The sequence below is a fragment of the Camelus ferus genome, chromosome 7 (genome assembly GCF_009834535.1).
Source record: "Camelus ferus isolate YT-003-E chromosome 7, BCGSAC_Cfer_1.0, whole genome shotgun sequence".
Classification (NCBI taxonomy): Eukaryota; Metazoa; Chordata; class Mammalia; order Artiodactyla; family Camelidae; genus Camelus; species Camelus ferus.
Genome location: NC_045702.1, coordinates 11,318,610 through 11,341,934, shown reverse-complemented (window position 1 = coordinate 11,341,934; position 23,325 = coordinate 11,318,610). Strand labels below are relative to the sequence as shown.

The window sequence follows — 23,325 nt, the reverse complement described above, 5'->3', positions numbered from 1 at the left end:
CACAACACACACACTCACACAGAACAGACTACCAGACAGGATATCAGAGCCCTGGAAGTGAGCAGTATTGATTTGTGGTGATAAAAGTATATTTTGACACATTTCAAATCATAAATAACTCACGGACTTTAACTTGCATGACTAATAGCTCAACCCAGGACAGATGCTTATTAAATATAACTTAAATTACCTCTTTCTAAGGAATCCATGGTATTAGATGAATGAATCCCATTGTGAATAGTCTTCATAGAAGGAAAAAAGCACAGCGTCCTCTTTGTGATGAGCAGTATGTGGAAGGTCTTTCTTTGCAGTCTTTTGCTGTGTGTTAATGGAGGGGCTATATATCTAGTCCAAATGCTTCTAGCCTTCTCTCCCATCTTCCTTCCCTGAGGTTTAAATTTAAGATGCGTTGGAGGGATGATGGTCCTCAACATTAGGATAAAATGTAACCTTGCTTTCTCACGAACTGTTCTAGGCATTAGTCAGATACTTGCTAGGTTCAGCTGACCTGATGCTCAATCCTGTTTTTTTTCACTATTTATCCAGATGTGTGTCTTGCTATATAATCAGTTAGTTGTGTCTGTGCTTCTCCTCTTTGAAGCACAGCTGACTCCTCTTAGACACTGATGTTCATGGTAGAGGATTAGGGAAATCTGTCCAGAAAAATTCACAGACATCTGAACTTTAAAATCTTAAAGAGAATTGAAACTGCTGGGATTGGATTTAAATTCTGTTCCCAGGTATTTGGCAAAACAGTAAGGTAATGAATGAAAAAGTTATATAAAATTTATGGGTTATTTTTTGCTCTTTATGTCTCCTTTTTTTAGAAGGTAGTAGGGAGTAAATTCCCTTAGGGACCAGTTTGCATTTCAGTTTTCTGTTCTAGCAAAATACATATATCAGCTTTGTGTGTTGGATAAAAGTAATAAAGAGACAAATCATCACCCAGGGGTTTCCTTATTGATGAGAAATATTCCTCCTGTGTTCTCTAGGGGTTTTTTAGAACCCATCAAATTGAAAGTAATGCTGTTTCGAGATTACTATGGAAATAACAGATTTAAATTTCAAAAAAATAACTGATAGGAAAGGCTGGAACCTTTTGTATTAAGCAAAACTAATTTGAAAGAAATATGGATTCTTAGGTTAAAGTGATATAATATGAATTTTTTTCTGTGTATTTAGTCCTTATAATCCAAGTTCCTTTACCATCTTAACAAGAATGTTTCATATTTGTTTGTATAATCCATTTGGTTTATTTCATTATCATTTTTCAAGTGTCTTAATTTTCTGGAAGCATATATGTTTAATGCTGCCTATTCACTGAAAGCAATCTAACTAAAATCTTGACATTTGTAAGTATAATTAGTAAAATTTTAGCTCAGGGAATTAAAAAAATTTTCTCTCCACCCATTTGTATTTTTTCCAGCAATTTATTGCATGACGTCTAGAAGAGGTATCCATGTGGATAGCTGAGATCACACAGGAAATAATACGTAGTCCTTACTACTTGGGATTTGCATGCTAGTAAAATGCAGGAGACTGTAGTGTAGTCTGTGTTAAGTACATGGTGAAAAAAGTTACTATAGGATCGGAGGTCACCATAGGGAATGATAGACTCTACGGTGGATGGGGAGAGCTAGTGAAAGCTGCACAGAGGAAGTTATACTTCCATACTTAGCTCAAGCATTCAAAGATGAGTAGCTATTTTCCAGATACGTGGAGATGGTTGAAGGTTTGGGTGCAGAGCATTTCCAAAATCAAGAGCAGTGTGAGCAAAGACATGAAGGAATGTGTAAGAACCAAGCCCTGGAAGGGGTTTAGTTGGGCTGCAGCATGTACAGGGTCGGGGAGATTAAGGTGACAGAGTAGACAGGAACCTGATCCAAAAGGACCTGCCTCTTGACCTTGTATTTTATTTAGAAAGCAGACACTGTCTCAGACTTAAGTATTAGAACCTTCTGGGAGGTAGGAGCAGAGGGTGAAAGCTTAGAGACAGAGAGACCGTGGAGATCATTGCCTGAATCCAAGGTATAAGCGATTAGGAATTAATGTAAGGACAGTGAGTATGGAGAAAGAGGACTGAACTGCGGGATCTCGAGTTTCGTGTCCAATTGAAAGTGGGAATGGAAGAGAAAATTAGGGCTCCCAGGTGGCTGATTCTGCTGGCTGGGCTGAAGAGTGATTGGTACCATTCACGTGGTTCTGTTTTGGATTGGGTGGGAACGTTAAACTGTACGGAGAGGCTCGCACTGATGTCAGTTAATAGAACTAGTTTCATAGAAATGACTTCTTTTTAAGATTGAGGAAAGTGATTTCTCTTAAACTTTTTTTCTGCATTTGCAAAATTTGTATTTCAGTGTTTTATGTATTCTTTAGCCTTGCTCTTTATTTTGTTGAAGACCGTTTGTCTCAGTGGTCCCTGTTTTTGTTTTCAGGCGGTATGAGTGTCATCCTGTCTGTGCTGATCTGCAGGCCCAAATCCTCCAGTGTTACCGCCAGAACACCCAGCAGACCCTCAGCTGCTCTGCTCTGGCCAGCCAGTACATGCGCTGTGTCAATCAGGCCAAACAGGTGGGTGTACAAGCCAAGCTAATTGGAGCACCAGAGGACTGGAAAGCCCAACATCATGGGCACTGGTGAGAACTCAGGAGGCTAATGTGTGTGGAAAAGCCTTATAAACCAAACTAGTCATCATCATCAAGAATTGCTGTCACGAGTTGGTTAGGTCTGGTCAACTTTCATCCGGGTGGTTGTAGGAAGAGTCTGCAGACTCCTTCTCTTTGACTCATTTACTTGCAGGGGATGGTGGTGGTGGGGAAGATTCTACCTGAAATAACACCTTTTCCAGTTGCTGTGAACTTTTGTCCTCTATTTTGTAATTGCGCCCTCAAGGTCATTGCCACATATTTCTGGTCAGCAGCTTTGGAACCATCAACAGGTTGTAGTCATGTAGAAAGAAAGGCTGGTTTTAAAAAACAAAAGACAAACATAAAACTAAAACAAAAACCCATCATGCAAGCACCATTCAGTCTTCTACCAGTCTGTAGAGTCCACTCAGTTGAGCAGGGCAAGAGAGGCCAGAGATGGATTTAGGAAACAGTTTCCATCACGTCTGTCTCCTATCTTCATATTCTTCTCAGGAACTTTCATATCAGAATAACATGATGGTCACAGGATGTGTGTTTTCTCTAATTTATGTACTTTAGAAAGCTAATGATAAACCCTGAAGGAAATTATCTGTTCTGGCAGGTCACATAATTGCCTATCACTTAACTGATTTAACAGTTGGTTATAGGTTGCTCTGAGAGATGGAAATTGTTGGAAACCGTGGTTCTTTATGCTGATAAACTCCCTAGAGTTGACCTTCTAACCCAACTAAATCTAGTGTTCAAGTTACACAGCATGCCTTCCTGCAGTCTAATTTGCTGTAGTTATAATAATGCAGCTCAGTGTAAATTTCTAACTCTCTGTAAATATCTGTTGGGAGGGTTGGTATTGTCTAGATAGCTGGAAAATACCAGTAACACTAGTATGAAAAATACAATCAAGACTTACTAAAACCTGTGTTGTCTTTAGAAGCGTTGCGGCTTGAGGCTCTTTTCTGTCTCTTTATAGCAGCACATGTATAACTCTCAGAAGTAGCCAGTGGTTCCTTTCTTTTAAGGTCTTTGGTAAAAGTAATGTTACTAATGTTAAGTTAGTAAATTTTATTTGTCAAATAACAGCTTCTGATGTGCTCCTTACATTCTCCAGCCTTCAGTTTTAATACTGACTGAAGCATGTGGAACCTGTAAGTTGGACGCATGGATTTTTCTAGCTTGATATTAATGCCATACTGAGGTGGGGGTGGTGGTCGTTGCACAGAATGTTGGTGACAAAGTGTATGTGTCATCACTGATGTCTTGTAATATAACTGCTCTTGTCCACAGTGTGATTTGTAACATTACTGAAGCAGCAGCTGCAGTGGTGTCTGGAGTATTGACTGCATCCTGATTGTCTAGTTTGTGTTCAACTGTCTACATGTAGCCCCATGAGGTCAACAGCGTACATTTATAGAATAAAACAGAGTTAACTTGTGACAAAGTCAAATATGCAGTAGAATTTGAATCGGGCAAGTCCAAGTTTGTGTCCAGGCCCTACTTTTTACTGGCTCTGTGACCTTGGGCCTTGATTTTAATCCTCCGTGAAATGAGGTGATGTAATCTACAGTGTTGTGCCAATTCCATTTCTATAAAGTATTCAATAAGTCTGAAGTTTTTTTCCTTCTGTCCTCAGTGGTATTATTCCATGCTGAAACCAACTTAAACAAATCGGCCAGAAATCTCAAATTATTACTAGTCATTCTAAAGGGGCCCTCTTCCTCCTGTCCACCCCCATCTGCAATATAGTTTAATATTATTTTCAGTGAGTATGTTTCAGGTGCCTATTGTTTTCACAACTCTTATATTCAAGTATTAGACTTAGAGTGTATAACACCAGGCAGTATTAAAAAGATACATCCACAAAAACCTTTTAAACCTAAAATGGGCAACACTGAAATGGGCAATAACCAAGAAACAGTAGTAACACCTTGTATTTCTATATAGTGCTTTTGAGTTCAAGGTCATTTCACATCCAATCTCTTGCTTGTTTTTCATGACAACCTGAGATGTAAATAGAGATGGTTTTATTTTCACCATTTTACAGTTGAGAGAATTGAAACCCAGGGAAGTCATGATGGTAAATTTAACAGCTAGACCGAGATATACCTTGCCATAAGAACAACAAATTTAAACGTAGTGTTTGGTTTTTGAGTTAGGTGTGTGAAGAAACACCCATTTTCCGCTAATACAGATAGAAGGCAATGAGGGAAAATGTGAACGATAATTGTGAAGCAAAGGGAAAAAACTTGAAAATCACATGAAGTAGTGATTGAGGCTGAAAGTAGCAAATAGTGGAGTGGGATTAGGAAGGGCATGAGCAGAGGTGCCACTTAGCAAGGCCCCCGTTCAAGACCACGTCAGACTGGCTGGCACGGTTTTGCCAATGTTTCATGAGTGGTCTCTTTGCCGCGAACACCACCTTTTCCTTTCTCTTTTTGTGAAGTTAGTCTAACTTTGTGACCCCAACTCTGCCCCTGTTGTTAGAAAGAAACTTCAGCACACGTGATCCTGATCATTTATTATAACAGTTCCTGACCAGTCAACACCCCTCTTCTTAGGTTTCCTTGTTAAATGCAAAGAACAAGCTGGACATGCTAAAATAGTAAACACAGCAACAGCCCATTAGGTTGTGTTGTCCATTTCCGGCGTAGTGCGAGTTTTCCCCTTGGAGTAATTTCAGTAGCCAAGTCCACTCCACTTCTAAATGACTCATAAGCCGGGGCTTTTACTGGTTCCCTTGGGGCATTGTCCTGTAGACTAATAGATTTTACTGATAGGAAAATTTCCGGATATTCCTTAGCCTTACTTTTCATTTCTTACTCATCCACTTTATTCACATCAATCTTTCTTCAGCTAGTCTTAAACAATTCCTCACAGGTCAACATGAGACATTTAGACTGTTACTTCTAGTATATTAAGTTAGATGTTCTTCATAATGGTAAAGAGAAATTAAATTGCTGTTATTACTTCTAAGACTTAAAAGCTATTGGCTAGCTATATGAGATTATAGAGATACAGCATTTTAAAAATTAGGAGGACATCAGTTGATAGATTTCCATGTCTTTTATTCCTCATATCTGCTTAGCCTCATAGCTTTCTATAAACTCCCAAGATTAAATTACCTGTTCTTACCATTGAAACCTGATTCCCATTCAGTCTTGCTTCGCCTACCTTACAGGAGAAGGAAGGGAGGGGGAAATGAGAAGCCCGTAGTGTTGACCCACTAGTGGACCAAAGTGCTCAAGTTCTCTTAATAAAAGGAAGGTGTGTAGAAAGGGCTTGCTCCCAGATCTGCACTGCCCCTGCTCCTTGGGACGCCCCGCTGCCCCTCAGTATACCTGCAGAATCCAGCTGCTTAGCAGGTAGCAACTCTAAGCATTTCAGCTCTTTCCCCAGCTCTGAAGCTGGCTGGTCTCTTGAACATTCTGTGTTCACTGGAGAGGAGAGTGTGTGGGAAATGGTTGCTGACGTTCTGATCTGGTCATGGTGACCTGGGCTTCCATTTCTTCTTTAGTAAATTAAGGATTTCAACTTTTTTACATGGGCTGTTTGGCACAAGGAGCATCCCTGCTTTGGGGACTTTCAGGATTTGTGCCTCTGCCTCTTAGATTTTGCTGTCAGCCTTAAGCTTTCACTCTGGAAGAACAGCTGCACTTCTGATTGGTCTGCCTGTTCCACAGTCTTTCCCTGAAGCTCGTGCTCCTGACAGCCCTGGGGAAGCCAAGGTGACAGAATCAACTGGGAGGGGTGAGAGCAGTCTCACAATTTCTCCAAAGTCAGTGAAGTGAACAGTGTCTGTCTTAGCGCTGCCTGGCAGAATGCAGCCTCCCGGCTAGTAAACTGCATTAGGAAGTGCAGCAGTCTCCCTCAGCCAGCCCTGGGCCACTCTCCTGCAATGGCTTTCACCCTGTGGGCTGTGGACAAAGCAGGAAGCTGGATCAGAAGAGCCAAGGAAAGACTAGCACTGAAAGTAAGGGCCGGACCCAGGAGATGCCCAGGGGACAGAGTGGAGGGTGGAGGCTGGAATCAGATGACGGAGGCCAGGCAGGAGTCGATAAACCATAGCAGAGGTTTAAATCAACAGGTGGGCAGTGGAACCAGGTGAGCTGCTCAGCTAAAGGAAGGACCAAAATCAGGATGTCTTACAAGTGACATCCTCCATTTAGGCCTGTATGCTTTCTGCTGCTCTCCTGGAGGAGATCAAGACGTTACTCAACTATAGTGGGGAACATGGGGTCAAGACCCTGATAAGTGAGGCCAGATCCTAATATGAGGTGTCTCCACCCTAAGACTAGTGTACCCGATTTTTCATTTCAACAAAGTAAATGATGCCTCTGGTCCATGGTTAACCTCTGAGATAGAAGGCGTTGAGGTCAGTGCCTGCGGAGGATTTTGCCATGGCAGAACATGTCAGCATTCTTGAGGACAGTGTATTTTCTCTCCCCTAATACTTGGATTTATGTTCGATCAGGGCTCAAATACATACCTGTTACTGAGTATGAAGAGCACCTGAAAACATAGTAGTAGCTGTCACTTTAGAAATCAGAATTTTTCAAAGAAAAACTTAGTGCCAGAGCGAGCTGTATTTGATCATTGTTCTCAGATGAACTGTAAATTACGTGCAAATGTTTGAGTAGACTCAGAAGTTGTTAGAGTTAGAAAAACGGTGAGATCATGTAACCTAATCACATCTTTTCTCTTGGAAAAATTAGCATCTAGAAGAATTTCAGTGATCTGCTGGTGAGGCGGAGTCCAGACCAGAAGAGTCTGATGCCAAACCCAGTACGCTCCTCCCTGTAACATCAGATCCCACATATGGGTGATCAGAATCACCTGGGAAGTTTATTTAAAAAGAACATGCCTGGCCCATCCTCAGAAGGTCTGAGGTGGGTGGGACCCAACATCTGAACTTCCAACAAATTCCCCATGTAACCCTGTCCGCAGAGTCTGAGAACCACAGCTCTAGAGTGCATTGGCCTGAACTGCAGGGGAAGTCCTCAACCTCTCAGAGTCTCTGATACCTGCTTTCTGCAGGTGAGGAGCTGCCCCTGCAGGGTCACGGCCTGCCGGGTCTGAGTCATCTGCAGAGGTCTGATCAGATGAACTAGTCCCTTTCTCAGCCTCAGGAACAAATCAGAAGATGTCTTGGACATAGAGGAGGAGCCTCTGACAAAGAAGTTCTCTTCTCTTCTCCTCTTTCCCCCATTGAAACTGTGGGTGCTCCCAGAGGAGGAACCACACCAGGTTTTCCCAGGAGGGAAGAGAGAGGCAGCAGCCAAGGTAACACCCTGACCAGCTCACTGTTGTGACTAGACCCTCCCAGTCACCCTGCTCCCCTCCTCTGACCCACATCAGAGGCCCCTCTCTTTCGGTTGCTTCTCATAGACACAGATGCCCACCTTCAGGGAGCACAAAGATAAATCAAGGAAGTTAATTTTCTGTGACTTACAGGAGCCTGTTTTTATTGTGTCCGAAAAGCTTCTTTTTCATTACCACCTAATGACAGTTATTAATTGCCTGGCTGGGCTGCTCATCCCTCCTCAGGAGGACTCACAGGTGTCCAGAACAGCTCTCCCATCCTCCCTGGGGCTGCCCTTCGTATTTGGAGTCACATATAAGCAAACTAAATTCCAGAGTTTGGGTTTGTTACCCCAGCCTCTTCCATCATAGGAAGTCTTTTCTAAACTACTTTCTGAGAGGAATAGTTGCTTTATGGCAGTTTCTCTCTTTTCAAAATCTGGATTTAGTAGAAGAAATATTACCATGGTAATAGACTTTCATTTTTCTTAATAGGCACATCTTTTCTAGTGCTTACCCTTTAAGAGTTAGAAGTGCAATATGCTAGTGTTTTGTCTGTTATTACAGCAAGTTGTGTAGATAGTTAATTACTTGTAAGTTAATTTGAATGTTACACAGAGCATTTGTCATAAGAGATGAAACTAGACCCAGGCATTAAGAAGTTAACCTGTGTTTCCTTCAAAGCAGGAAGAATAAAGACCAGTACTAGCTGTGGGGGAAAGAGACCAACACTGAATACAAAAACAAGTTTGCTAATCAGATTTTCAGGTGCCCATGAGTTGTGCTTGGTGCAGCGCGTGCTTTATGCTTCTCATAAATTGAATTTATTGATTACTTTCCCTTCTTACTTACAGTCTTCTCCTTCTGTCTCTTCCACTCCCTGTTCTTCCTCAGAGCTCTGTCTTCCACTGCCCGCTTTTCCTGTCCCCCTTAGTGAGAGCTCGGGTGTGTCCAGGGTACATTTCCATTTTAGTTTTCCCCCATAAACCTTTCCCCTGTAAGCCTTCCTTCCATACCCAGCTTTACTATGTCTTTTGGAATCTTGGTGAGGTACTTGGTGAGCTCAGACAGAGACAAGCACTCTGAGCGGTATCTGTCTTTTTAATAAAAGACAAAGAACACTTTTTATTCTCTTCATGATGGTTGTGAGCAACCTAGGGTTGCCATAATTTCTCTTCTACTTACTGAGACAGCCAGTAGCTGACACCCTGCTCTGATAGTCAACCCCTCCAAGAAAGCTATAGTTCAAAAATCAATTGATGACATAACTGTGTAACAAAAATATTTGAGGAAAACAGTTAAGATGGTCTCAACCAATGGAAATGACACATGGTCTCTGGTCCCTGGGGCACGGCTCCTGTCTGACAGTGCAGGATGCCAGTCCTTCCTTCCTCAGTGGCTGGAATCAGAGAGAGGCTTGGGAAAAGAGCAGTGTGGGTGCCTGAACCATTCTGTCCTTTTGGTACTTTAGCCAGCTGTTTATAAGAGGTGTTTCTGCAGCCCCAGTAGGTGAATGATGAGCAAATGCAAGGAATTTCTTTCTCCACATTAAGATCAAGTGTTAGCAGTTTCTTAAATGAAGGAAGCAATTTTTTATAACTTGCAAATCTCCCTCATTCTTTGGGGAATTTCCTATGTTAATTTATGCAGTGTTAAATTTATGCAGTATTGAAATTCAGCCCAACAGCAGCTACTTACAAAACCAATACAGGGATGGTAGGAGAACCTATAGGTGGCTGCTGACCGATACAGACCCTTCCCGGCCTCAGGGTCCCTCCAGCGAAAGGTCCTTGGATCTGGGTTTTAGGAGCTTTTATGGCATAGTTGTGATATACTAAAAACACAATATGTTTTGACAGTTTATTCATTTTTTTAAAATTTCAACTTGATGTTGTATTTGTTAATATCTCTGACAGAAATTTAATTTTGTACCTCTCTGCCACCCACTGGTGGCAGCTGAGTGCAGTTTGACCACATGTGTGTAGAGCAGCCCTGGAAGACACAGCCTTGTCCCTTGTATCTTTAGGGAGTCACCTGTGAATCAGGTGAACTGCCATGCTCTCTTTGAGGATGTGATTTTTAATACACGTACCAAGGTATTTTGTGAATGTGGTTACTTCTCTGTATTTAATATTTGTTTAAAAGTGTTCTTTTAGTGTCTTCATGTTAGACTGGCCCACCGATCTTCAAATCAGCCAGGGCCCAGCTCACCTCTCTTAAGAGTCCGACATTCTTAGCATTACATGTCCTGGGTGAAAAATTACCCTTCTGTATTTGGTTGGGGGTTACAGGGAGATGAATAGTAAAAAGATTCCATAGACTCTTGTAAACACTTTAACTGTTGCTTTTAATTATGTTGTGGTCACTGTGAATAATTTTGCAACATTTGAAAGGAGGTACGTTGTCACACAGCTGTTGCTAAACTATAAGACCCAAATTATAGAGTAAGGCACAGCTGTGTTGTTTTGACCAGACAGGTAACAGCTTAAAGTTCCCATTGGTATGTTGAAGAAAGTAGTGAGTATGTAACCCACAAAGTGGCATCACTCACAAAGTGATCATTGTCTTTAGTAATTAAATACCTTTATGTGGGCTCATTGTAGATCTGCTTTATACTGGCTTCTGTTTTGTGTTAATAAGTAATGTTGTGGCAAGGTTGTCTGTGTATCTGGAGTTTATAGAGCTTTCCATCTGTGTAGTTGGAGAGACTTTCACAGATCAAGTCACAAGGTGTGAGGATAAATGACACTGTGGCATTGCCTGGTCTGACTCTTACATGGTAAGTGCTTGGTTTTTAAGTTTTCCAACAAATGCAGAGCTCATATAAATGATAGGTTTCAGAGGAGCCTCACATTCCGGTTTTAGTTCTATGAGACAGCTCTGTGCTGAGTGGAGTCTTCCGCTTAATCTGCTTTGTCTCTTGTTTTCTCTAGATACATCTAGCTTTTCTGATTTACTTCCTCCTTAACTGCATTGTCATCTTTTCTGACCATTTCAGTGTGCATTCTCTCCAAGCTAGTTTGTCTCCTTTTATATCTGTTCTTCTCTTGTGCCCTATGGACATTAGACTTGTAGAAGCCTATTATCGTGGATACTTTAGGATAATCTTTAGGATAAGCTATCCATCCTGTGCTTCTGTGACCCAATTTGCTTATTTGTCCTTCCCCTTTTCTGCCCTTTATTCCAGTCTCTTTTCTTTATCTTTGACCTTAAATCTTTATCTCTAAAGACCTTTGACCTCTTTCCCAAGTCTGCAACTTCCTTCTAGACATTTCCATCTGGAATGTCTCATCATCATCCTAGTCTCCCAAACCTAGAATTTCAGTCATCTTACTCACTTCCAGGAGGAAGTGGCTCCTCCCCTGATTTCCCTGTTTTTCTTAGTCACACCCCCATTCTCTCTGTCACTGAGGACCCACCCTACCTTAGATCTCATTATCCCTTTTTTTCTTCCCTTGTCTTTTTATGGCTCTATTTCTTGTTCCCATTCTTACTTGGTTTCTAATCTGCCTCCTCCCTGGTCTTCCTGACTCCAGACTCTCCTCCATTGGATCCATCATGCTAAGGATGTCAGGGTAACTTTCCCAAATGACATTCTCCTATTAAAGACATTTGTTGGATTCCCAGGTTTTTTCTGTGGCCAACAAGGAAGTATCTCAGCCTGAAATCCACTCTGGGCCCTTTTTATACTCTTTTCCTTAGTACCTCCTGAGTGCCTACCCTTTCCTCTAGCTAGGCCTGTCTCTCTCCATTCTTCATCCCACACTTACTGGGCTTGTTTCCACCTCTGAATCTTCACCAGTGCTTCCCATGCTCACTCCCCCTCCCCAGATCCTTCTGTTTGTATTCTATCTATGCAGAAAGATCATCTGAGGAGCCTTACCTGATCACTCCAGCTGCAGAGAGTTATCCTTTTCTGAAATGGGCAGCACCACTCCACTTGTGAATACTTTCTCTGAAAGAGTACACAAATTAGGAAAGAGGAAGAAGAGAAAAAATTGCTTCGTCCTATATATTCTTTTATTGTTCTTGAATTGTATGCTGTGTGCATGTATTACCTATTCAGTAAAATAAAATTTTAATGTATATCTAGCAAATACAGTTTTTTAAATAGCAAATTATCACCTTGTCTTATGCCTTAATTTTCTGTGAGCATGTTATTGGTTTCCCCATATCACCTAACTAAGTACAGTGAGTACCTAGTAGGAGCTCAGATAAGAGCTGGGTGAGTAAGTGGTTGGAAAGAAGAAGACATGAACAAATTAGAGGCTTCTTGGGCCTGACCTCGCCTCTTCTTCCTAATTTCAAAACTAAAGGGGAAAGGATCACTTTTGTTTTCTTAAAGATTCATAAAAATGGAGACAGTATATCATCTGCCTCAGCTAGTCAGAGGTTTGATCTGATAGTTAAGAATTCTTATATATTTTATATATAGAATTTTAAATATAGAAAATCCCAAAAACTCAACCAAAATACTGTTAGAACTGATCAACAAATTCAGTAAAGTTGCAGGATATAAAATTCACATACAAAAAAATCAGTAGTGTTTCTGTACACTAACAATGAATTTTCTGAAAAAGAAGTTGATCCCATTTACAATCACATCAAAAACAATAAAATTCTTAGGAATAAATTTAACCAAGGATGCCAAAGATCTCTACTTTGAAAGCTGCAAGACATTGATGAAACAAAGAAATTATGAGTAAATAGAAGGGTATCCCATGTTCATGGATTGGAAGAATTATTATTGTTAAAATGTCAGTATTGCCAAATGCCATCTATAGATTCAGTGCAATCCCTGTCAAGATTCCACTGTTTGTTTTTTTTAATAAGAAGTAGAAAAAGCACTCCTAAAATTTTGGAACCACAAAAGACCCCGAGTAGCTAAAGAAATCCTGAAAAAGAATAACAAAGCAGGAGGCATCACACTTCCTGAACTCACACTATACTATAGAGCTATAGTAATTAAAACTGTAGTACTGGTATTGAAACAGACATACTGACCAATGAAACAAAATCAAGAGCCCAGAAATAAACCTAAACATATACAGTCAACTGATATTTGACAAGGGAGCTAAGAATACTCAATGAAAAAAAGATTGTCTCATCTGTAAATGGTGGTGGCAAAATTGGATATTCACATGTCAAAGAATAAAACTAGACCTTTATCATATACCTTTCACAAAAACTAATTCAAAATGGATTAAAGTCTTAAATATAAGACCTGAAACGATGAAACTCATTGAAGAAAACATGGGGGAAGAAAGCTTCTTGACAGGAGTCTTCATAATTATTTTTTGCAAATCATACCTAAAATATAAGGAAAAAAATAAAAAATAAGTGAGACTACATAGAACTAAAAAGCTTCTGCACAGCAAAAGAAACCATCAACAAAGTGAAAAGACAACCTGCAGAATGGGAAAAAATATTTACAAACCATGTATCTGATGAGGAATTAATATCCAAAATATATGAGGAACTCATACAACTCAATAGCAAAAAAAAAAAAAAAAAAAAAAGGACCTAAATAGACGTTTTTCAAACAAAGATGTTTGGCCAACAGGTGTATGAAAATATGCTCAATGTCACTAGTCATTAGAGAAATACAAATTAAAACCACAGCAATGAGCTATCACCCCATGCCGGTTAGAATGGCCATCATCAAAGAGACAGGAGATAAGAAATTCTGACGTAGACGTGGAGAAAAGGGAACCCTTCTGCACTGTTGGTGTGGTTGCAAATTGGTGTAACAACTATGGAACACAGTATAAAGGTTCCTTAAAAAATTAAAAATAGAACTATTATATGATCCAGCATTTCTGCTTCTGGGAATATATCCAAAGGAAACAAAAACACTAACTCAGAAATACACCTGCACTCCCATGTTCATAGCAGCATTGTTCACAGTAGCCGAAACATGGAACCAACTTATGTCTATCAATGGATGAATGGATAAAGAAGTGTGGTGTATATACACACACACACATATATATATATACACATATATATATATACACACACACACACACACATATATATATATATATATATATATATATATATATATATATACAGTGGACTATTGCGTGGCCATTAAAATAAACAAGGAAATCTTACCCTTTGCTATAATATGGGTGAACCTTGAGGACATTATGCTAAGTGAAATAAATCAGACAGAAATACTGTATGATCTTACTTGTATGTGGAATCTAAAAACAAACACCAAGCTTTTATAGAGAGAGAAGCTTTTGTGGTTACAAGGAGGGGGTGTGTGGGGGGGAATTGGAGGAAGGAGGTCAAAAGGTACCAACTTCCAGTTACAAGGTAAATACCAGAGATGTAATATACAACATGATGACTTTTGTTAACACTGTGTTACAATATAGGAAAGTTAAGAGATATCAAGAGTTTGCAATACAAGGATAATTTTTTTCTTTTTATTGTGACTATATGAGACGATGGATGCTAACTAAACCTATTGTAATCGTTTTCAGAATGTATGTAAATCACACCATCATGCTGTATACCTTAAAACTTTTAGTGCTGTATGTCAATCATTTCTCAATAAAACTGGAAAAAAAAGTTCTTCCTGTCTGCCACTCCTCACCCCCACCAACATAAATAATGAAATAAAATGTAGGAGCCATATTTGTAATTTGGGACTAGGTACTTATCCGTGTAGCTCTGCCCAGCATTATGATTTCACGTGCATCTTCATTCTGCCTAGAGTGAGCAGCAGTTTCAGAGAGAGGATCTTGTCTTCACTTGACAGATTCCTTCTTCATCACACTCCATCCCCACCCCTTCCCTCTTGGCCAAAGCTTTCCCCCAGTCCCTGTGCCACCAGAAATGCTCCCATACATTTCCACTTGTCCAGGGTAGTGAGATCGCACACACATACTCCACCCCTATACACATACACACACACACAACCCCCACCACTGCCATCACTCCCACAGTCCAGGCCATGTTCACCCTTAGGGTGGGCTGCGGGGTCGTTTGGAGATTTACATGCTTAAACAATGATCCTCATTAAAAGGAGTCATATTTCGAGACCTGGAAGAATACGTCTCTATGTGTTTTTGAAGTAGGTCTTTGAAAAGCATTACAAATATTACTAAATTGTTACTGCCATTTTTTGGTCTCCTTCTGGTGGTGAATCTTAACGTTTTTTATTTTTCTTGCAGAGCATGCTTGAGAAGGGAGGATAAAGTCAACTTTTAGAACAAGCAAAACTTCTACGTTAATTCCAGAGATGGAACATTTTTTTTTCCTAGTAAGAAAGTAACCCATTTAAAGAGAAGACCGTTGAAGAGAAGCATCAGAGAGCAGAGTCAGCAGAAGCATATCACAGTTTGATCGGCAACAGTTTGAAAAGCCAGGGCCTAGATCAGGAATCAGCCATCAAGGACGTGCTGCAGAGTTAATAAAGCCCATTTATGATGATTAAAAAGAAAGGCAGCCCTCTCCACCTTTTGTACTTTCGATTCCGCTTCCTCCTCTAACCAAGTGCTGCCATTTGGTGAACCTTCACTCCAGCAAAGCTGGGGGTTGGGATCGAGGGCAGAGATCATCAGTGTGGGAAGAAGAGAAGCCAAAACCCTCCTTCTCAGGCAGCAGTGCTGGGCGGAATTGGCTAGGCTGTTGTCATGTTAGGTTCCTCTTTTTCTTTCTCTGTGTCTGTGTAAGAGCTACTTTATTTTAACTTATGGTGATCATGTAAGAAAACAAAAAGGAAAGAAAATGTACCTCTTTTACTGGAATAATGTTTCTGATTACAAGTGAAATAGGCATCTTTTATCAACATGAAGGAAACCTTGGCTTCTGCGACATCTCTATCATGAATACTGACATCTTTACTTCACTCACTATCAATAATAAATATATTTTCTGACGAAGACTGGCATTGTGGTCTGGGGCCTCTCGTATTATTGATTGATTGATTGATCGATCGATCGATCTGTTTATTTAGCCGGATTAGATGGTTACACTTATGGAAATTGCGTTAATTTATACCATTATTAATTTGTATTTGTGTGGTACGTTTCCTCTACAAAACTCCAACATGCTTTGCAGAACCTTAGACAGGCAAGAGATACTTAAAACTTGTAGGATTCAGGAAGATCTTTACAAATTGCATGAACCTTCCTTTCTTTGGAATGATTGCAGTCATCCTGCCTGGGGCAAGAGCTAGACTAGATAACCTTGGTTAGGAACTTCTGACCCTGCGATATAGGAAAATGTTAAAAGGGAAAAAAAAAATTAATAGCTTTTTTTTCTCTCTCCAATTTCATCAAAACTTCCTGATGATAATTCTCACTTTTCTACTGGAGGATTGGTGCTTCAACACTGGAAGTTACTTGGAAATGAGTAGTCACACTGAATGGAAAGATCTTCCCGGGAAAGAGAGAAAGAAAAGAACACCAGTGCTCTGTGATGCCATCTAAACATCTTTTGTCGTGTAGAATTTTTATTTCATTTTTATCGTTACAGGAGATAATTTAGCAAAATAATTAAGAATTCAGGCTCTGGAATAAGGTGCATCTGTGTTCAGATTGCGACTCTGCTCCCGCCCAGCTGTGGGACCTAATTAAGTCACCCCACCATGCTAAGCCTCAGATTCCTCAACTGTAAATCAAGGGGAAATGCAAGAACCTGCCTTGTAGGCTTATGGTGAAGAGCACAGATGCTTTCCACACACATTTGGTCAGGCTTGTTGGATTATTCAATAAACTGGTATTTGGAGTTGGGGGCGTGGAAAAAAGTCCACCTACTTTTTACTTAGGGAAGTTGAAGGAATGTTAACTTGTGTTGGGAAATTTCAGCCAGCCCCCTTTAATGTAAGTGTGGCTTCTTATGCCACGTTTGAAATCCCCATTTGAATGGCATCTCTGTGGATAGTTGAGGACACACCTGTAAACCTGATGCTGATTCTGAATGACGTTGGGGACACTCCTACCGTAATTACTGAGCGGCTCTGTGGTTCTGTTTTGTGAAAGTTTTTTGTTTTTGTTTAAGTGATGCAAAATAAGCTGCATTCATTTCGGTGTGAGTGAAGGAAGCATTGGTAACTTGAGGAGCAGCTTGTCTTGGCGTTGTCAGGAAGGCATCCAGGTAACTGCCTGGGAGAAATAATAGGGACACAGAAACAAATGCGTACACGGTGACTTGCCGTCGTGTTTGCAAATCAGCTAACTCACAAATTCCCTCCTATACTGTTTTGTTTTGCAATTTAGAGCCAAGAACGTGGCACATCCCAGGCTGCCAGTCTTGTTGCTGGCAGGGAAATACAGCACTGAAGAGTCAGGCATTTAGAGCTGGTTAAATCCATGAAAACGGAAGGTGGTCTGTCAGGACATCTCTCTCTCAGCACTGGTTATTAACTTCTCATTCTGGTAAACACATTGTGTACAAAGGGGAAGGACTGCACTTTTGGAGAAATAAAAGGCTGAAACGATGCCTTTTCCTGAACCTCGGAGACCTCCCTGTTAATTGCATCACGGCTCTGCCTGGGTCACCTCAGGATGATTGCTTGAAGAGAATGATGTGAACTGTATGAGGCTCATGGGAGTGACACATAACAATCAGTATCTCCATTAAGTAGAACACACCTTGAACCACAATAGTTTAGCTCATGAAGCCAAGAAGAATAAGGTATCTTGAAAGCTGGTCAGATGTTACCACGCTTAACTAATGTCTAGTGAACTTCTAGAAGATAACGGTCAAATCACAAAGTCCTCCCTTTGAAAAGTCAGTAACTTACTGCAGAAAATGTGCCAATGTGCAGTGGTTTGAAAAATTGACTAAACATTATTAGCAGCAAATGTGAACTGCTAAAAGCCAGGTACTTGTGGCCTGCCAGTCAACCAGTGAGACTCCTCTCTACAGCGGCTCTGAGCTGCCGCTCTTTTGCTTCAAACTGAACAAGTGGCCAGATGTCCTCAGCCTCTCTGGCTTAGGAGTTGGGAACCTGTGGTTCTGAGCTGGGTCTTTCAGCCGACAGGTGTAATTGCTTCTGCCAGAAGCCCCCAGGCTAATTCTTTCCCCCATTTCCGTGAGCTGTAGGCGCTGACCCTTTGAAGATTAAGAACTAGAGTAGTTGAACAATTGAAAGAGCTGTAGTAACTAACTGTGATGATTCTGTTTCAAGTTTCAATTCTTGAAAAGCTCCTGCTTTGAATGAGTGAGTTAATGTTCATTTTCTCTCTCACTGCTCCCCCAGGTTTTCATCCATTTCTCATGTTCCCCCCTCAGTTCTCCATCTTTATCGCTGCCTCTAGCCTCTTCTGTGTGTTTAAACTTTTCTCACCCTTCTTGGCCTTTCAGGCGCGCCTCCTGAGACATAATAATATGGCTTTATCTTGGGTGTAGAATCCTGGGCTCTTGCTCTGAGTTCTGCTCTGTTGCCTCTTGGAGCAAGCCGTGCCTCCTCAGGTTTCTCTCTGCCCGGTGGCCCGCTGTGGCTCTTCTGCATTACAGCAAGTGATTGTTGATACTTCCTTCCCTTCCCCAGCCGCCTAGTTCTTATATATATTTAGTACTTCTTATCATTTAGTGGTTTCTCATATTTGTAGTTCTTAATTTATAAACCTGGTCAATGGAACTTTTTAAGTTCTGTGAAAAAAAAACTAAATATGTATTTAATTCTCTGTGACCTTTGTATTTTCCCTATAGTTTATGTTCCTCATTAGAAAAAAATGGTTTCCTGTCCCTTCCCCCAGAGAATTTACCGAGTGGGCAGGCTATGTCCATCCTTTGATGTCTCCCCAGGACTTGTAGCCAGTTTGTGCCCATGAGACCCATGATCCAATCCCCGCCCCCCCCCCCAGGACAGGAGACCATGGTGCCAACGCTCTGCTACCTGCATTAGTCTGAACAGTACATATGCTGGTTAACTCAATTCCACAGTTTATTTTTAAATGTATATGGAATATTTGTTTAAGCCTCTTGTCCTGCTGAATCTGTAAGAGAATGCAGAATGTTATGGTTTTCAGTTTTCACTGTCTCCTTCCCTTGACCTACTTAGTGTCGGAGGTGCCAACAGTGACTGAAACTATGTAAAGGGAATTAAAGGGACTTACTATTCAGAAGACAGAATACTAGCTCCTGGAGATCAAGGCTGTGTGAGAGAAGGGCTGGACATTATCCCCATGAAGTCCTTTTCATTCTCTAGCTTCCGTCATTCAGAATCCACTGTAATTTGAGCAGAGAAGTGATTTTTACTTTTTTCAATTTAGATGATCTAAAGCTATATCCACTCACTGTCACCCCCAGCCTGCTCATGGCCCAGGGAGATGGGAGCAGTCAGTGATTTTTTCAGGTTCAGTGAGGCGGGAAACTTCAAGGCTGCCTTTGCATATCGAGGAGGTTCGCTCTTGCTCGAATGTACCTTGGAGAGCAGTGATGGTGGATTGACTTGATAAGCACCAAAGACAAAGTGGACTTGGTCTCCCGTACCCGGAATGAGATCCCCTCACTCTTTGGACAGGGTCCCTAACACTTAAGAATTTGGACCTAAGTACCAGAGAGCTTCAGGAACTTTCAATTCCATTACTTTCCAAAGCCCAAAGTCACTGGGTCCTAGGTTTGGGAGGAAGACAGCCAACCACCTAATTCTCCTACTTCCAGGCTGATGTTTGAATGAAGATGATGAAATTGTATATTTCATGTGCAGTGTTCTCTCTCTCTCCCCTGTGCCTCCAGCCTCAGCACTGCTGGCAGAAGCCCTACAGAAAAAGGTTAATTGCTTCAGGGGAGAAAGCAAAAGTCATCATCCAAATCAAGTGTCTTCCACTTTTCTTACAGTTGTCTTGACCTCCGAATAGACCCTCCACCTTCTCTCGACCATAACAGCTGCCCTATATTTTGGGGAAGAGCCCAGTGTTCAGCCTAATTTGGATTCAGGAAATGTGGTCACCGTATTTATGACTTTCAGTTAAGGAAGTTGGAAACTGAAAATTGAATCTATCAAGTTTGGTCCCTGAAACTCCCTCAAACCAAGTCAACTCTAATATGAAAAACAGCTGTGCTTCAATTTAATGAAATGCTTCAAACCTCTTGAAGTGAGTTTGATTAGGAGAGGCCTCCACGCACTTCAAAGATCTTCCCATGCAGAAAAGCTTGACTTCCCTCACCTCTCTGTCCCAGTCCGTAGTCTCTACCTCTCCTGGAAGGATCCTTACTGGGCTGTGGCCACTGTCACTTTGCTGAGAGGCAGTCTGCTTTGAATATAATCCTTCAAAGTAAATTACATTTCCATAATAGCTTTTAAATGCAAATACGGAAGCCAGAGGTCAGTGGCCAAGTTGCTGGGTACCACTCTGCTCTAGCTGTGCCTTCCCTGCCTAGACTTCATCCTGGTGTAGGGAGTGGCCTGCCAGGGCAGGACGCCAGGTGGTCTGTATTTAGGGAGCCTCCTGCAGCCGTTCTCTGTTGGGTCTGCCCACTGGCCAGGCTGCTGCCGGGCCCTCAGCCGTGCCCACCCTCTCCCTGGAGAATATGTACAATAGGGGTTGAGGGCCAGATGACTGGGGACAATTGCTTATTATCTGCTGCCTGTGCAGTTCAAGGGACAAGGGTAAAAACCATTTTCTTCGTTTCACAGCCACAGGCCATGTTTCTCAGTCAGCATCAAACCAGAAACGCAATGCCAGCCTGCAGATTTTAGCTTTGCTCTGCATCTCCCTAAGGTAATGTGCACCCTGGTCTCAGAAGCATGACCATGAAGTCATTGAAAATATTATTCAACACTGAGTTGAAAAGGCAGTGTCATTTTATTTCAAGCTTGGAAGGCTGGCTGCAGAGCAAGAGCTGGAAACTGCTTTAGCAGAGGGTGGACAGGATGTCAGCTAACCTGCTGTTGGGAGTTGGAGTTACCTCAGTGTTCTTAAAATGCCTTTGCAGCAGTCACGTTTTAAGTATGAACCCAAAATAAAAGAGCCCACACTCCTTACCCTCACACAGAACTTAACACAGAACTTGGAAATCTCAGTAACTAGGCAGAAGGTGCTTTTCTTCAACTGGAGATGAATTTATCAGTGCAGTTAGATGTTACTGTATTGAAGCAGAAGAGGGGTTATGAATCTCCATTAAGATACTGCTGTTTCAGGAACATCAGAAGTTGCTGTCCTGAGTTTTTGTAACCCCTTCAGCTCCGCCCTCCGTGTAGGAGCGGCTGGTTCATCGCCTTGTGGGTCAGCTTGTGCCCCTTAGTGCGCCAGTGGCATTTTCTTGCACCTGGGAGATGCGCTTTTCGGCCACTGTGCCCTGTCACGCTGGCCTTGCCCGAGTCATTCATACATTAACTCGTCTAATCCGCAGAGCCTACCCCTGTGCCCCAGGCACTGTTCTGGGCGTCAGGGGAATAGCGATCAACGTGACAGACAAGACAGAGGTCCTGACCCTATGGAGTTTATGTTCTTGTGGTGGGGAGGGGGCTCAAACGATACTGTGAGGAAGTAGTAAGTGTTATGCACAGTGTTAAGGAGGGCCGAGGAGTCGTTCAGGGAGAGGGACTAGGGCTTCAGGGTGGGTGTGCTCTGTTAGACTGGGCGGTGGAAACAGCTGAAAGGAATGCCATTTGGTGGATCCTTGACTGTAGTGAGGGAACCATTTGTATGAAGATCTGGGGAAGTGCATTCCAGGCTGGGGGAACAGTAAGCACGAAGGTCCTGAGGCAGAACAAGTTTGGTTTGTTAGGGGAACAGCAAGGGAGTCCTTGGGGTTTGAGTGGAGTGAAAAAGACAGCGATGGGAGACGGGTTCAGTGAGGCAGGCAGGGGCGACAGGTAGGACTTTTTCACTGTGGACTTTGTCCGTGGTAAGGATTTAAGTTTTATGCTGAACATGATAAGCAAAAAACAAAACAAAAAAAACAAAACAAAACAGAGTTTGATGCAGGGCCACCAATTGATCTGATTTACATTTTTAAAAGATCACTTGCTGCTGTGTGAAGAATTATGTGACGTATGGATAAAGAGGAAGCAGGGAGAATGTTAGGAGATTGTTGCTTCCTAATGAAGTAGGAGGGGGTGACTTGGACTAGGGTGATAGCAGTGGAGAAAGAGTCATCAGACTTAGGACATCTATAGATAAAAGTGGACGCAGCAAGACTGACGATTGCACTAGATGTGGGTGTGAGGAAAAGTGTAAGAACCCCAAGATTTCCTCAAGCAGCTAGCAGAATGGCGGTACCATTTACTGTGCTGGAGACACAGTACTAGCAGGTTCAAATTTGATCATGTCAGGTTTAATATATAAAGTGCAATTCCTAGTACAAGTGCAGTAGACCTTTAGGTGCGTGCCAGGGCTCGTTAGAATACTGAGCCGTCCCGGTCAAGATTGTGCAGAGCCTTGGCACTGACTGAACTCACCTAGCGAGTGAATGTGGAGAATGAAGAGGGTTGAAGACTTAGCTCTGCGGCTTTTGGGAGGAGTGGGGTTTGAGGAGCAAAGAGGAATGAGAGGACAGCCGTTGAGGTGGGAGGTCAAGAGAAGAAAGGTCAAGGTCAACTTGGAGGTCAAGAGAAGAAAGTGTTTCAAGAAGGGAATGACCAGCTGTGTTGAATGCTGCTGGTGAATTGAATAAGATGAAGACAGGATTAGCCAGTGGATTGAGGAACATGAAGGCTACTTGCTGAGCAGTTTTGTTGACTGATGAGAATGAAAGCCTGATCACATGGAGTTGAAAGAGTGGGTTTGGGAAGTGGAGACAGTAAGAAAAGGCAGCATTTTTGAGTAGTTTTGCTAAGAGGGGAGAAGGAGCGGGAAGTAGGTAGAGGAGATGAGACGTTCTTGGGAGGTTTCTTTTTAAGATTGGAGATATTGTAGCTCATTTTGTATGCCAATAGAAATAACCAGAAAGGAGAAATTAAGTGAAAAGCCCTTGAGCAGGCCAAAAAGAAGGATTCAGGTGTAGAGCAGAGACAGTTCAGTCTGTTGTGACAGGAAGGAAGGTCAAGTTCATGAACATAGATTCAGGCAGGCTAATGGATTTGGTTGTGAGAGGAGGAGGTCATTCTCAAGTGATGGCTTATACTTTCTGATCAGCCATGAGGAGTATCCCAAGTTAATGTTCACTAGTAATAACTGAAAACTGAGTGTCATCCTTTCTTCCTTCTTGAATAACTTAAAGCCCAGAAAACCATTAAGTGGGACCACACAAGGTAGGCCTTCATGCAGGAGGAGGGATGATGGTGGCCCAGAGTGGGATGCCTGAGCAGGGCGAGGACATGTTAGTTCATGGTGTTGGAGCCTGAGTGATGGGAGGATGGCTGCCTTGGTGGGGGGAAGAATGGTGGCATTAGCAATGGGAAAGGGGTTCTATACAGAGGACACTGATCCAATAAATAAGTGTATTGAGGATAATGGGAGCCGGATCTCTTATG

At 41.9% G+C, this 23,325-nt stretch overlaps 1 protein-coding gene across 8 annotated transcripts in view; it reads left to right on the top strand.

Moving 5' to 3' along the window:
• The window catches only part of CHCHD3 (coiled-coil-helix-coiled-coil-helix domain containing 3), a 257,884-nt gene extending 242,038 nt beyond the window's left edge, over window positions 1-15,846 (top strand). For 2 of the 8 annotated variants that reach the window (XM_032483360.1, XM_032483365.1), the window contains 2 exons: window positions 2,436-2,571; window positions 15,128-15,846. In XM_032483360.1, coding sequence (XP_032339251.1) covers window positions 2,436-2,571; window positions 15,128-15,151 — 160 coding nt within the window. In that variant the 3' untranslated portion in view covers window positions 15,152-15,846. Of the gene's footprint in view, window positions 1-2,435; window positions 2,572-3,929; window positions 4,254-10,639; window positions 11,762-11,800; window positions 12,033-15,127 lie in introns of those variants that run through there. The other 6 variants (XM_032483357.1, XM_032483361.1, XM_032483358.1 and 3 more) reach the window with 5 other exon arrangements.
• Window positions 15,847-23,325: the final 7,479 nt, after the last annotated feature.